The sequence below is a fragment of the Alligator mississippiensis genome, chromosome 10, assembly GCF_030867095.1.
Source record: "Alligator mississippiensis isolate rAllMis1 chromosome 10, rAllMis1, whole genome shotgun sequence".
NCBI classification, from domain to species: domain Eukaryota; kingdom Metazoa; phylum Chordata; order Crocodylia; family Alligatoridae; genus Alligator; species Alligator mississippiensis.
Window position 1 is genome coordinate 17,946,578 of NC_081833.1, and position 14,930 is coordinate 17,961,507.

Consider the following 14,930-nt stretch of genomic DNA (forward strand, 5'->3'; position numbering starts at 1 on the left):
GGAATTCACACCAGCAGGACTCTCCAGAAACCCTCCCAGAGGAGCACACCCTCTTTTTACTCCCTTCCTATCTCCACTCCAACTGGAGACCCAAATCCAAACACATCCCCAGTTGCACACATGCGACAGAGAGGCCTGGCAGTACTGGGAGCTATGCAGTTGATGGGGAGGGGGTGGCTCCCTCATCCCTGCAGCTGCACAGGTGCCAAGCACAAGAGCTGCACGACACTTCCTTGGAGTACACAAGCTGGAGTCAGCCACTACCTGGGGTCACTGCTCAGCTCCATTTGTGACATGGTCAGGGAGAGCAGTGGATGCACACACAGATCTCTTTTGGATATGCTGACACCTGGCAGCAGGGACTGGGAAAAGACTGGCTGCTCCTTTTACCAGCACTGATGGCTAGAAAATGGTATTTAGAGGTTTGCTTTTGGGTATTGGCTTGTAGATAAGGTAGATATGTACTAGAATAATGGGTCATGGCAACTGCAATGGTTAATTGATTTCTAAAATGCCTGTTTCTGAAATTTTACTCAAGGGCCCACTGTGTCTGACAGGCAAACAGCAAACAGACACACAGGCTGGGAAACTGAAGACATGTACAACTCAGTTCCATAACATGCGATAAGGTAGTACCAGGTCACAGTGCCCACCTGCAGGACTCTTGGGTTTCCTGGGTTTGGGGGAATAGACCAAATCAGGAGGATGCCGGTTAAGCCCAGATTAGGATGTGTGCGTGTGATGCGTCGGTGAAACAAAGGATTGTGCTGACAGGACAGGACATGGACAACACAGAGACCAATCAGCAATGGCCAGAAATGAAGAATCATCAGGAGGGGAAAAGAATACAAAAGAAGGGATTTCAGAGCAGCAAAGGGTCTCTGAGAAGGGAACCCAAGGCCACCATGGATAGAGGGCACACCACCAACCTGTCTCATCTATCCCACTAGGGGGTGAGGGCCTTGGCCTCTGACCTCCAGGTTGCTGACACCTGACATTCAAGAGAGAGCCTCAGAGCAAAGCTCACGTACTGGCTAGACATACCTTCCCTCTGATGACAGCTCTAGGACTGGGAGATATAGAATTGTTTGCTTTGTTCTTATCTGTTATCACTGCATATCAAGAAAATTCTCCTATTATTCACTGGAAAGTTTATGGTTGGTCTGAAGGTTTTGGATCCAACCAAAACAAGGTATTTGGGCCCTAAATCCAGTGCCAACAAGCACTGCCTTCCTTAGTCCCCTGTGGACTTATCTCTCTGGATCTATCCCATGTCAGTCCAGGGCATCCTTACAGGGCTGCTCTTTGAAAGCCTCCACAGCATCATGAAGACAAAGGAGAGCTGCCTTAAAATAAAAAATTAAAATGAAACTTCTCCTGGTACAAGAAATGGTAACCACTCCTCTCAGAGATGCTGATCCTGCATAGAGAGCACTGAGAGTTAGAGGAGCTTTGGTAGCATGAGGAGAGCTAGAGAGGAGGGTGAATGTGCAGGAAGTCATCTTAGGATAATTTGGAAAAATGGCTGAGTACCAGAGACATAAATAAGTGGACAAGGAAGAGCAGGGCCCAGCCATGGCAGGCATCCAAGCCAGCTCAGCTTCCTGAGACCAACCGGTCTTTGGCTGGGACATGTTTTTTGAGTCTCCCTTCAAACCCTAGAGCTGAGCTCAGCTCTGTTATAGAAATCTGCCCTCTGTGCCTGGCTCCTCCTGCCTGCATCTTCCTCCCCATGGACCAGTTTTAATAACCAATTTCCCCATGTGTGCTTCGTGCTCATTATCTCACATAGCCATTTTCTTCCAATTGCTCTTTATTGGCAAAGGCAGCTACTCTCTCCTTTGATAGTCAAACCTGCAATACAGAGTCCATAAACCTGAAGCTGGGTTGAATAACTTCCACTTTTAGCATCTCCAGGGAAGCTCTGGTTCAGGTGGGAGCTTGTGTCGAGCTCTGATTTCAAGGTGGACTCACTGGATCTTGAACCTTTCTTTTTTATTGATGTAATACGACCCCTGCACAGCATGAGCAGCTGCTTCTGGGAAGAATGAGCCAGAGGGAACACCGCACACTCGAGGCCTTGTTCCACGTGACACTGAGCGCACAAATGTTGATCGACTCAGTGCTGATTTGTACTCACACCTTCAACTTGAGTGGCAGGTCAGTGGGGAGTGGCCTTGAAGGTGCTAACAGGCAGAGTCCAGGGGTTACGTGCTCCACCAGAAGCCCACAATTAACATATAAAAAGGCCCTGAGATGATTCCTCCTTTGCATTGCCATGAAGGTGCCTGGTCCATAACCAGTTTGGCTGGGAGCAGTGAAGCAGTCACAGGGCACGTACAGAAGTTGTTTTTGTCAGCATTTAAAGAGCTCTATTGCCATGACTTACCAGAAATGCATGGCTTTACTGCACTGTAAATATGAGTAGAGCGCTGTAAATTAGCCCTAGTTCAATGAGGTATTCAATTTGAAGCGCTGTATTAAACAGCACTTAGGTAACCTACAGCTCTTTAACTAACTTCTGTATGTTTTTCCAATTTCTGACCTGTGGAGAAGCCCCAGGCGACTGTGGAGTGCCCCCCATCTCCTCACCTAAACAGTGCAGGGGGCTTCAGCAGCCCCCCACCCAGACACACTGCACTTCTGTCATGTTTAAGAGTGCTACAACTTTGAAGTGATATAAAAACTGCTCTAAATTACATGCTGTAAAAGGTGCACAGAGCACTTTTGTACACACCGAGAGTCTGCAGTCAGGGAAATCACCGCAAATTGACTCGCTGTGATTGCTGTCATGTATCTCAGTGAGCCTCAGAACAAAGGGCAAAGATGTGGGCAAGGAAGACACCTGGCGGCCACTGACACATCCACATCATTCATCTTTTCTCACCCCACTAGGGACTAACTCAAGCAACCTCATGTCCTTCCCAGTTCTGCCCCCTTCACCTCACTCCTCCTGCACTTCATCATCCCACCGCTCCCAACCTCACTGAATGGCCACATCCCAGGTCTCCACACAGACAGGAAAACACCGTGTTATCGGGGCAGAGGCACAAATAGTTTCCCCATCACTTCAGCTCTGCAGGCACCAGGCACAATATCTTCACAGTGCTCCATGGACGCACCCTGCAGCCCATGGTGCCTGGAGTCACTGCTCAGCTCAGCTCAGCTCCAGAAGTGCCATGGCCAGGTGAGGAGGCAAGGGAACACTTTCAGACACTGAGGAACTGCTCCCACCTGGCAGCAGGGGCCGCTGGGAAGGGAGAGTCCAGACTCTGTAAACCTGAGGGAGGTTTTTGTCTCAGTTCCCCTTGTGTCTGTAGCACTGTGGGATTGCTGCTCCTGCTGTCATACGTTAAACAGTAATAATCAGCCTCATCGTCCAGCTGCACTCCACTGATGGTTAACGTGGTCGTGTTGGCAGATTCATCAATGGACCCTGAGAATCGACTGGGAATCGCCAAAGGCCTTTTAGTATCCTTATATATAACCATCACCGGAGCCCTGCCAGGCTTCTGCTGGTACCAGGAGTTCCAGCGGTCACTGATGCTGCCGCTGCTCCTGGCACAGGTGATGGTAGCTGTTCCTCTGGGAGATGCCGAGAAAAAAGGATCCAGCCCCTTGCTGCTTCTGCCTTCAGTAGGTGCCTGCTAAAGGCAGAAGGGGCGAGGGGCCCAATCCTTTTTTTCTTTTTTTTTTGGCAGAGCCTTCCCACCTCCCCTGTGCCCATGGGGGACAAACTGCTGGTAGACTGAGCGGCCCCTGAGCTGCATGGGGCCCCAGTCCTTCCCTCAGCAGCAGCGACACCCCCCAGGGCCACCCAGACGGGCTGCTAGCAGGACAGGTGCTGCTTCAGCTCGGGGTCAGGGAATAGTTGGGTTGGGCCCGGTGCTGCCTTCAAGCTAGAGCACCACTCGGCCTACTAGCAGCCCACCTGGGCGGCCATAGCAGGTGCCACTGATATGGAGGGAAGGGCCAGGGCCCCCCACAGCTCAGGAGCCACTCAGCCCCCTGGCAGTCACCCCCAGCTGCAGGGAGATTCCACTGAAAAACAGAAGGACCTGGCCCCTTCGCGTAACAGTGACAGAAACCCCTACATTGAAATGGAGGGTTTCAATTAAAAACCCACTTTTTCAATTTAGGGAGGACAGAATGCAACCCTAAGAACGGGACCCCGTCACGTGTACAAGCGCTAGATCCTAAACAGCTCTTGGCTCGATACAGGAATTAACACTCGGGGATGCTACTGAGCCTGGGCTGTGTTTTCTTCCAAGCCATGGCTGGGAACTTGCGGGGCTGAGAGCTGGCAAGGGGTGCCTGCTGCTATCTCAGGGGTGGTGTGTTGGCAATGTGGAGGTGTGAGAGGCATGTCAGGAGGTACCAGTGGGCACAGAGAAAAGGAAGCATGCCCCCCTCATCCCCCGCTTCAGTCCAGAGTGTGCAGAGCTGGGGTTCCCGGGGAAGGAGGACCAGCTGTCACAGTTCCTGCACGGAGAACTCCAGCTGTAGAGCCAAGGTGGCACCCAGCAGGGCACAGGCAGGGGAGGGAAGGAGGTTTTTATCTCACTTCCCCATCTGCAAGCATTGCTGTGGTGAGCACTCCCAATCCATGCAAAACAGTAATAATCAGCGTCATCCTCGGGCTGAGCCCCAGTGATGGTCAAGGACATGGTGTTCCCTGATCGGGACCCAGAGAAGCGCGCTGGCACACCAGAGGGCCGGGTACTGGTGCTGTATATTACAGCCGAGGAGTCTGGCCCGGTTTCTGTTGCACCCAGTGTATGTAGCTGTTATCAGCAACTGCTCCACTGCTCAGGCTGCACGCGATGGTCACAGTCCCTCCGGGAGACACCTGCTCTGACGACTTCAGGGGCTGCAGCTGCTGGGAACTGGAGCCTGCAAAGAAAGAAACAAGCTCACGAGGACCGCGGCAGAGCACCGGGCAGGACAGCCGTCCTCAGTGCCCTGGGCAGGGAGAACAGCGCTGCAGCCTTTCAACAGTCGCTTTTCACCTTGTTGTACGGGTAAAGACCCCTCCCTTACCGACAGAGCACATGAGCAGAGCGAGGAGGAAAGTGACCCAGGCCATGGTGGGAATGCAGACCCGCTCGGCTTCCTGAGGAAAACGGGTCCCTGGCTGGCAGCCTCCATGTCTCTCTTAAACCCTCAGAGCTGAGAACGCCCACTTCATGCAAATCTGCTGCTCATTCAGCCTCTGCCATCTCTTCCCTGCTGTCTTCCCCATTTTACTCATAAAGGGCAGGGCCGGAGAGACCGTTCCCAGTGCTGTGAATGCAAAGAGGCTGAATCCTGCCCTGAGCACAATAGTTTTGGGTCCAGTCCAGGAGCTTTGGGAATTGCTCTTTGAGGAGTGTTTGGGGTCCCAACGTTGTCACTGGGAATCACAGCAGCTCCACGGGACACATCCCCTTGGCCAGCACCGCACCGTTCATAAAGGGCCTGTCCTACTTTCAGCAGTTCTAAAACTGAGCTCACTCTTTCACAGCTGATAACTGGCAGGATTCAGGCAGATCATATAGGGGGGTTGGTACAAGCTTTTCCTACTCTACTCCAGACTGATTCCCATTTGCTGCCGGATTTAAAGCTTCTCTGCTCTCCCTCCTAGGGCAGTGTGTCAGCTGAGTGCGAATCCTGCCCTGGGGCTGTGCTGTGTTCATCTGGAGGCCGGGGTGGAAGCACCACAGTGATTCTCTTGTGACCCGAGTCAGGGTTTTACCTCCACTTTCCAAAGGTAGCAGAAACGCACCACATTATTATTACACAGATTTGCAGTAGCAGCAACGATCCCTCACTGTCGAGGATGATCATTCCCAGGGGTCAAGTAAGGGGTTGTAGATGAGTCCACTGATTAGCACAAGACCAGGCATAAAGGAACGTGCATGTCAAGTGACCAGTTAGAAGGATGGGACAGAAGGACCATTGCTGTACCAAGCCTGACCCCGGACTCCCAGTGTGAGAGAGGACCGGATCCTGACCAAGGGGTCTTCCCGGTGACCCCTCGGACTGCGTTGATCGGGGACACCTGACTTCGCTGGAACAACCTGGTGCGCACCTGACATAGAGAGACTGTAGATAAGTTGCTAACTCCATGTGGGAACTCTTAGTCCTTCTGTCTATCTGTTGTTATCATTCACTATTACCTCTTTATTACTGTACTATCTTTTTGTCGCATTAACATGTGTATGCTAAGCTATGAGTAAATTTGCCTTTACTTCACTCCTGATTCTCCTCCTTGATCCCAAAATCAGCAGCCTAATGACTGATACACTCACAGCGCCTAGCTGGCCTGTGATAGACGATCCCTGTATTGCACCTAAGATTCACAGCCATAGAGAAGAGTTGGGATTACCTGAGATGAATCGTACTGAGGATAACTCCTCTGGAGTGCTTCAACTGCAAGTGCTGACCAGCACAGCTGTGACATCCTAATCCCATTCCCAACCAATACAGTTACTCTGATTAAGACTATTATCTGATAATGTCCTTGGTAATGGTCATCCATCCTGTGGGGTGCAAATCCCAGGCTGCTTCTTCACTGAACAGAAGAAGTCTGAAAGTCTATGTCAGTCATTATTTCCACAGGACTGAGTGCACTTGTAGCCTGGGCACTTGTAGACATGATGGTTGTCCCAATGTACACATGATAAAAATGACATTTGTATGGCTCAGTGGCATCACACAGTACAGGTGCATGAGTTTTGGGGGGGTTTAAATGACTTTGCATTGTTGCAAACTAACCGTTCCAGCAGGAAGGCTCAGGGAACAGTTGGATCGGGCTGGGTGCTGCCTCCAAGCCAGGACAGCACCCAGCCTGCTAGCAGTCCATCTGGGCACCCCCATGGGGGTGCTGCCACTGCAGAGGGAAGGAAGGGGACCCTCTGCAGCTCAGGGGGTGCTCGGCCTGCCAACAGCTCACCCCACAGCCACGGGCAGGCTACAGCTCTGGCCAAAAAAAAAAAAAAAAAAAGGATAATGCTCCTCACCGTAACATAATGGAAAAATTGAAACAGTGGGTTTAAATTAAAAACTAGGGAGCATAGAATAAAACCATGGGGATTAAACCCTGGTCACATGTACAAGTGCTCCAGGATTTGATTTAGGACCTTGACAATGAAGCAGCAGCTACAGCCATATCCCATTCAGCTGGGTGGGGAAGGGAAGAGGCCAAGACATGAAGTTGCCTGGCCAGTAGACACTGAATACATTGATGCCATGATGCTGCCTTGGACAAATGTGAGATGGATCCAGGGCACTCACACATGTAACACTCATCTCGTTGTATGTCTCCATGTTTCCATGTAGGTGTAAGGGCGTATAACTAATACACCATAGGCTTCACCTCATATTGGGTCTCAGCGTGCAATACTTTGATATTAAGGTTTGGTAACATGGAGACCATGAAACTATGCCATCAAGGGGACAAAAGCACAGAGTGGGTTGGCTCAGGTGACCTGAAGAAAGTTTGCAGCAATGGTGAACCTGGAAAAGAAGCTTCCTGATTTCAGGCAGGTGGGAGCAGGAAAGGGCCGTCCCCGCTGGACACAAGGGCTGGGCTTCTGAAAGAAACAAACCAAAGCAGTTAGACCTGTTCCTGGCCAAGGCCAAAGTCTGCAGCCCGAGCAGGCAAAGCCTGAACAGCCCATGAAGAGACAAGAGAAGAGGGAGGTTTGTGTCTCAGTTCCTCATCAGGATGAAACACAGTGTCGTAACGCACTGCTGCTGCCAGTATACACCATACAGTAGTAGTCGGCCTCGTCCTCAGCTTGGGCCCCGGTGATGGTTAAGGCGGCCTTCTGACCAGAGATGGACCCGGAGAACCGGGTGGGGACCCCGGAGGGTCTCTTATTAGTTTCATAAATAAGCAGCTGAGGGGCAGAGCCAGGTTTCTGCTGGTACCAGGAGGGATAGTTGCTGGTGGTGATGGCTCCGGTGCTGAGGCTGCAGGACAGAGTGACAGTCCCTCCTGGGGACACCGAAGACACTGAAGGCTCCTGAGTCACCACAGGCTGTGACCGGACCCCTGGAATTAACAGTACAGACCCATTATTTACCATTCATTTATTGCACTTGCTAAAAAAGTAACATCCTCCAAGATATCATGAACCCTCCCTGCTCACCTGAGCTGTATGCGAGCAGAACAAGAAGGAGAAAGGCACAGGCCATGGTGGGAATCCAGGCCAGCTCGGCTTCCTGAAGTGAACAGGCTGTAACTGGGATCATCCAAGTCTCTCTTAAATGCCCAGAGCTGAGAACGGCCCCTTCATGCAAATCTGCCCCTGCTCACTGGCTGCTGCTGGTCTGGGCGTGCTCTTATTCCTTCTGCTTCCTGTGCCCGTGAATTTGGCAGGTCAGTGCCCACTACTCAGAGCTGCGAGGGAAAGAGGGAAAGTGCTTCAGCCTGTCCGTGCAGGTTGTTAAACATCCCACTTGGTGAAGTGGGATAGAGGCAGATATGGGGGGCATGTGATTATAAGAACTGTGGTCCCCTCATTCTGCTTATCTTTCACACTGAATATGTTCTGAATTACAACTTCTCCACCTCTGTGAGAAACTCTGGGGTCTGTCTGCGTAAGCCACTGTATCCAGTTTCTTCGTAGAAGAAATACCCAAGGTATAGCACAGTACTAACACTACTGTCCTGCTTTCAGTACTGAAGTTTGCCGTGCTATGAATGCTTCTCGCTTGCTCAGAATGCTCCTCCCTACCGATGGCACCAATATTCAGTGCTCCCAGCTTTCTTGTGCACAGGGGCCCTGATCCTGACAGGGGCCAGACTGCGTTGGGCATTGCACAAATGCATCTAAGGACATGGCCCCTTCTTGAAAGAATCACCAATAGAAGGTGACAAAAGCCCTACAGAGGAAATAGCAGGAGGATCCAAGGAAAGATTATGAGGATGCGCAAAATTGGCCTTCTGGATTACTTCAGGGAGGCTGCTGGAGCTGACATGCCAGAGCACAGCACTGTAAGAGATAAGAGGAATCAGGAAGAGTCAACTGCAATTTGTAGATCTTGATGCGGGCAAGAAGGCAATTTGTGAGGAGACCCTATAATGTCCTTGTTACTCACTTCAGCAGGCCTTAGGGCAGAGGTTGGCAACCCCTGGCACGCATGCCGAGCATGGCATGCGAGGCCATTTTGTTCGGCACGCCACGGCCAGCCCCGGCTCTGGGTAGTTGGTGCCAGTGACGAAGCCCAAGCTGCTCCCTGGAGGCGGATGGGAGGCGGCAAGCAGCCGGGCTCCATGACTGGCAGCAGCTACAGAGAGCAGATTGTAACGTATCAAAATCCAATGTCTATGTTTAGTCCATGATCTCTAGTATCCAGGAGGTTGATGAAATGGAGCTCATAGGCTCGTCTCTGGGATGTGTTGTGTAAGTTTCCCTAGAGGATCAGGACTGAGAGATTGGAGAGAGAGTGGCCCTCCTGTGAGAAATGTGCCCCCACCGGTAATTGGGTGTTTCTGTCTTTGATGGATTTCCGGTGTGCGTTCATTCGGGTGCGCAGTTGTTGTCTGGTCTCTCCTACATATCTTCCATCAGGGCATTTGGTGCATTGGATGAGGTATATTACATTTCTGGAGGTGCAGCTGTAAGATCCTGGGATGCTGATGGCTCCGTTGTGGGGTGTAGTAATTGTGGGGGTGGTGGAGATGTGTTGGCAGGTTTTGCATTTCTTGTCCTGGCACGGTCTGGATCCTTTTGGTGTGTTCTGGGCTTGAGGAAGTTTGCTTCTGGTGATGAGGTTGGCAAGGTTCGGTGCTTGTTTGAAGGCTAGGATGGGTGGCTCTGGGGGAGCTCCATTTCATCAACCTCCTGGATACTAGAGATCATGGACTAAACATAGACATTAGATTTTTGATACATTATAATCTGCCTGGCAACTGACTCCCCAGCTCAGCCCCTGGCTTCTTTACTTTTCATCCCATCCAAGAAGAGCACACCCCAACTGCTGAAACCTCCTTAGCCTGACAAAGGGTTTTTGAATCTGAAAGCTTGCTTAATAACTATTCTCCAACTATTTGGGTTGGTCTTATAAAAGATCTCAAATTCACCCAAGGAACCTTGTCTGCCTATGTCCTTAGACCAACACAGCTACAACCTAAACCCCTACAACTTTTACCCAACACTCTTCAAGGTATCCACACGGCAGGTAGAAACCAGACACTGTGGCCTGAGCAGCTAGTTCCCCGCAGGGCACAGGGGCAGAAAAAAACAGGAAGGAGCTTTATGTCTCAGTTCCCCATCAAGCTGTGGCGCCCTGGGGATCTTTAGGTCCTTCCAGGACGGAGTGGGCTGCCACACGGTGCTTGTGCTGTTAGGTGACCACACAGGAGTCACACAATAAATGCAGGATTAAATGGGAGTCCACAGGGTTAAAAGCATTCTGCCCTCAACATCAGGGCTTGCTTCATGGAGGCCATGAATTACTGTGATTGCCAAAGTAAATTGAGAGACCATTTAAAACATTCATCTGGTCTACATGGGCTGTCTGAGCTGACCGGCAGGACATGGGCAGTGGGGACAGAAGCTAGGGAAGGTCTGGGGGGTTCAATGAAAATGCAGTCAGCACAACCAAACTCTGCAGCCTGGGCAGGGAGATCCCAGCAGGGCACTGCTGAAGAGAAAGGTTTATGTCTCAGTTCCCCATCGGGCTCTATCACTGTGCAGTGTGTACTGCTGCCAGTATACACAGCACAGTAGTAGTCGGCCTCATCCTCGGCTTGGACCCCCGTGATGGTCAAGGCGGCCATCTGACCAGAAATGTCCCCCGAGAACCGGGTGGGGATCCCCGAGGGCCTGTTGTTGGTGCTGTATATAAGCTGCCGAGGGGGAGAGCCAGGTTTCTGCTGGTACCAGGCAGCATAGTTGCCGCTGGCGATGGCTCCGGTGCTCAGGCTGCAGGACAGAGTGACAATCTCCCCTGGGGACACTGAGGACATCGCAGGCTCCTGAGTCACCACAGGCTGTGACCAGACCCCTGAAATCAACATCACAAACCCATTGTTAACCATTCATCGACTGCGCTGGCAGGAAAGTAACTGCCCCATGACAGGCACAGCCTGAACCCTTCTGCTGACCTGAGCAGCACGTCATCAGCACCAGGAGGAGCAGGGCACAGGCCATGGTGACAAATCCTGACCAGTTGAGCTTCCTGAGGCAAAAGTCTCCCAGGCTGGGGCCCTCCGAGTCTCTCATAAAGCCCCAGAGCTGAGACTGGCCCCTTCATGCAAATCTGTCCCCTCTCACTGGCTGCTGCTGGTGCATCGCCCTGTCCAGACAGGACGTGTGTTTCTTCCTTCTGCTTCCACCGCTCGGAGAGCCGGCAGAGCAGAGCCCAGTGCACAGCGCCTGAAGGGGAAGTGCTTTCCTGGAGATTCCTGCTCATACCCATGGTTAAACTTCCCGTTCCTCCTGATTGATTGTCATGGGAAAAGAGGTGTTGGGGGTAGATAACCAATGTGCAAGTCCCCTCACCCTGTTACCTCTTTACTGAGGAAGATATTCTGAATTGTAGTTTCTCCACCTCCATGATTAACTCTGGCCTCTCCTCTGCCCTGCCTACAACACACTGCTTCACAGGTGGGGCACCAAGATTATTTTTGTGTCCTAACTCCTAGCACTTGAGCCTGACCTACATTGTGCCACGTTGACCATTTTTCGAGAGAAACTTATTTTCCATTATCCAAGTGACTAACAGTGTTTGGGGTTTCATGCTCAGGACACTTCTTCTTAACACTGTCCCCAGTGTCTCATGTTCATGGCATTGCCGTGGGCTCAGTGCCTGACACAGGTAAAGGCCTGAAAATGCTGGGTGCTGAACTGGGGCATTCAAGAAGATGGCCCCAGCCTCAAGAAGCACTGGAGAGGAGGAAGGCTGAGGCAAGGGACTCTTCTGAACATTGCAGAATTGTACACACTTGTTTTGTGAAAAACATGATTTCATGTATGTATTTCAGGTCTCCCCTTCTGCCTTGTCCCCTGAACATCCGCATGCAGCCAACGTCCCTGGGCCCAGGAGTAGAAATAACTCATGAAAGCATCCTGAGAAGCAGGCAGCTGCTCTCTGGATCCCTGCAGGGAGGCTGGTACAGTCAGAGGACTGGGCTGACAGGGATCCCCAGGAAAATCAAGAGCAGCCAGGAAGACTGGGTCAGACTTTGAAAGCCTTGATGGGGAGGACCGGAGACACTGCCATTTGCCTCGTTATTCTACTGACTAGTCTCTCCACTCTCCCCTGACCTTTCTGCTGGTGGAAAAAGCAGGACTCCGCAGGTTTTGGTGCGAGCCCCGAAGACCTCTGGCTTCCCTGAAGAACGGCTGGCAAAGATCTCTTTGTATCGCAGTGATCCCCAGAAGGCTCCACATGGAGCCAGGGTCCCTCAACACCGGGTAAACTTTCCGATCCAAGCGGACAAGACAGAGGAAGGGCAGGAAGGAGCCTGGCTGACATCCCCAATTTGCAGACAAAAGGACTGAGTGCCACCTGCTTGAGTAGTGCATTGGGACCTCAGTCCCAAGACCTCCCTCCCCCTCGTCTCTTTGGGCTGAGAACCCCAGCACCCAAAGATGGCAGGAAAAGGATGTCTTTTTCAGAAAGGGCCAATTCAAAAACCGTGACATGGAGTGAATGGACAGTTAGACCATACAGAAGAGGAAATGCTTGTTTACATGTTTCCCTGGAGACCGCCTGTCACTCAGAGTTAACTTTCGGCTCATCTGTGCAGCAAGATTGACACCTAGTGGTCACGAGTACCCTCTCCTGACACATCGTCATGGAAAAACAGTGGGGGAACTAGGCAACCATTGTCAGAGATAATGTGCCTGGCTTTAGAATCAAGGGCCAAAAAAAGGAAGCAGTAGGGGCAGGCCGCTTGTAACCAATTCACTGCTGTTCAAAGCCCCTCTTTCCCAGGAAACAGGTAATGACATGGCTTCAGGTGAGTTCTGTAGGTGGGCACTGGTGATGGCTTACTGGATCCTCCCTTACACGCTGGACTATCCTGGCAGGGCACTCCATGGTGTGCATCTGTGTGTGCACATGCAAATGGATGCGTGTGTGTGCACATGTGCATGTACGTGTACGTCTTTGTGTAATTTTGGCTATAACTTGCATCTCTGGAAGCATGTCAGGCTTCATGCACCAGGGATGAGAGACCAGGTCCTTCCCCAATGTACAGTCAAATGGGTTGTGATTACATGCAAATTGTTTCTGAACTAATTCATGAAATACACTGTGCCAAGCCCAGGCCTGCAGGTGCCCTGGAACCCATCTGGTGTGAGAAAGGTCCATTCTCCTGGACTCCCTTGGAGGGAAAAAAAGGAGACATGTCTTGCTCCAGAGACCCAACTCCACACCAGAGCAGTTGCTAGTGAGGCCAAGGCTGGGAGGGAAGGGAAAGTTGTTGTTGCAGTTCCCCATATGACTGGGTCCCTGTGAGGAGAGGCAGAGTGCCACACAGCACAGTAATAATCCACTTCATCTTCAGCCTGGACCCCAGGGGTGGTCAACCATGCAAGATTACCAGAGAGATCAGCAGAGAAGAGTTCAGGGACACCTGAGGCTCTGCTCTTGGATTTTTAGATCAGTAGCCAAGGACTGCTCCCCGGTGCTATTGATACCAGCCAGGGTCCGTGGTGCTAATGAACTCCACGCCCTGCAGTGTGCACCGCAGAGGTGCCGTTTGCCCCAGCGCCAGCGACAATGTGGGATGTGCTTGTGTCAGTGCACTCTGAGCTCTGCCCTGCAAAGAGCAATGCAGATACCCCGTCTCAACCTGCTCCATTCCCTGAGAAATGCTTCTTACTGACTCGGAGAGCAAGACCCCAGAGCGGAGGGAGCCATCAGCCCCATCTCTCAGGACTCCTTTGGAGGAAGCCCTCCCCTCCCTTACCAAAGCAGAACAGGACAAGCATGAGGACGAGAGGGCCCAAGGCCATGGTGGGAATCCAGAACAGCTCGGCTTCCTGAGGCAAACAGGTCTCTGGTTGGGACCATCCAACTGTCTCTTAAAACACTTGGAGCGGGAGAACAGACCCTTCATGCAAATCTGTCCCCTGCTCGGGGGATGCAGAGTGCACTCAAGAGACGACACATTTAGAAAAGGGAAGTGGAGGATCCAGAAGAGCTGCACAGATACAGGGAGGCTGAAGAAGAGGAGTCATCTGAGGAGAGAAGGACAAGACCATTTCCGCATCCGTCCAGCCCAGCCCTGTGAATTCAGGTATCCAGGGTCACTGCCCAACCTCTGTGCAGGGCACATGGACATATTGTTCCAGAGGGACTTCTCAAAACTACAATATGTTCCCATTCATTCTGTAACCACCTGAAGTGCAGCGGTACGGGGCGCTTATACACGTGGTCTGGGAGCTGGTAGGGAGGGGGTGGATTTAATTACACTGGTTCTGAGAGCCACTCTACTTAAAGCGCCCAGAGTATTTCTTGGCCCAGCATCCCCATACTTTAAAATGGTAGTAGGGGGCACTTTAACTAAAGCTGACCGAAGGAACTTTATTTAAAGCGCCCTCACTCCATTTTGAAGTGTCAGGACGCTGATACCCAAGATGCTGGAGGCTGCAGGAGCGTGGTAATTACCATGCTCCAGGACACTCAATTAATCTGGTCTGCTCCAACGTGCTGGGATTACAATGCATCAGAGCAGCCTCACTGTTCGTGTCTAGGCACCAGAAACTAATTCATGTCACAAGAGTGAAAGATGTTCATCACACGACTCATGCAGGGTTACACTTTTGCAGCATGGTCTAGCAAGAGGGAGAAGCTGAGGATGGAGTCAGCTGTGTTTGAGGCAGAGCTTTTGTTCAGAGTAAGATGAGAGCTCACCTCGTTCAGTGCCTTGCTACACTCAGTTGGTGCAAGGGGACGCGTCTGCGTGATGTGCCATGGCTAAGGAT

At 51.6% G+C, this 14,930-nt stretch overlaps 1 protein-coding gene and 1 pseudogene across 1 annotated transcript; both read right to left on the reverse strand.

Moving 5' to 3' along the window:
* Positions 1 to 4,181: 4,181 nt before the first annotated feature.
* On the reverse strand, positions 4,182 to 5,736 carry LOC132243537 (immunoglobulin lambda variable 8-61-like; annotated as a pseudogene).
* Positions 5,737 to 7,488: 1,752 nt separating this feature from the next.
* LOC132243496 (uncharacterized) lies at positions 7,489 to 13,902 on the reverse strand. Its single transcript, XM_059713287.1, has 4 exons — positions 10,449 to 13,902; positions 8,851 to 8,981; positions 8,136 to 8,294; positions 7,489 to 8,038 (listed from the first exon to the last, which is right to left on the reverse strand). The coding sequence occupies exons 1-4, from the start codon at positions 11,030 to 11,032 to the stop codon at positions 7,704 to 7,706; spliced, it is 1,209 nt and encodes a 402-aa protein (XP_059569270.1). The 5' UTR covers positions 11,033 to 13,902; the 3' UTR covers positions 7,489 to 7,703.
* Positions 13,903 to 14,930: the final 1,028 nt, after the last annotated feature.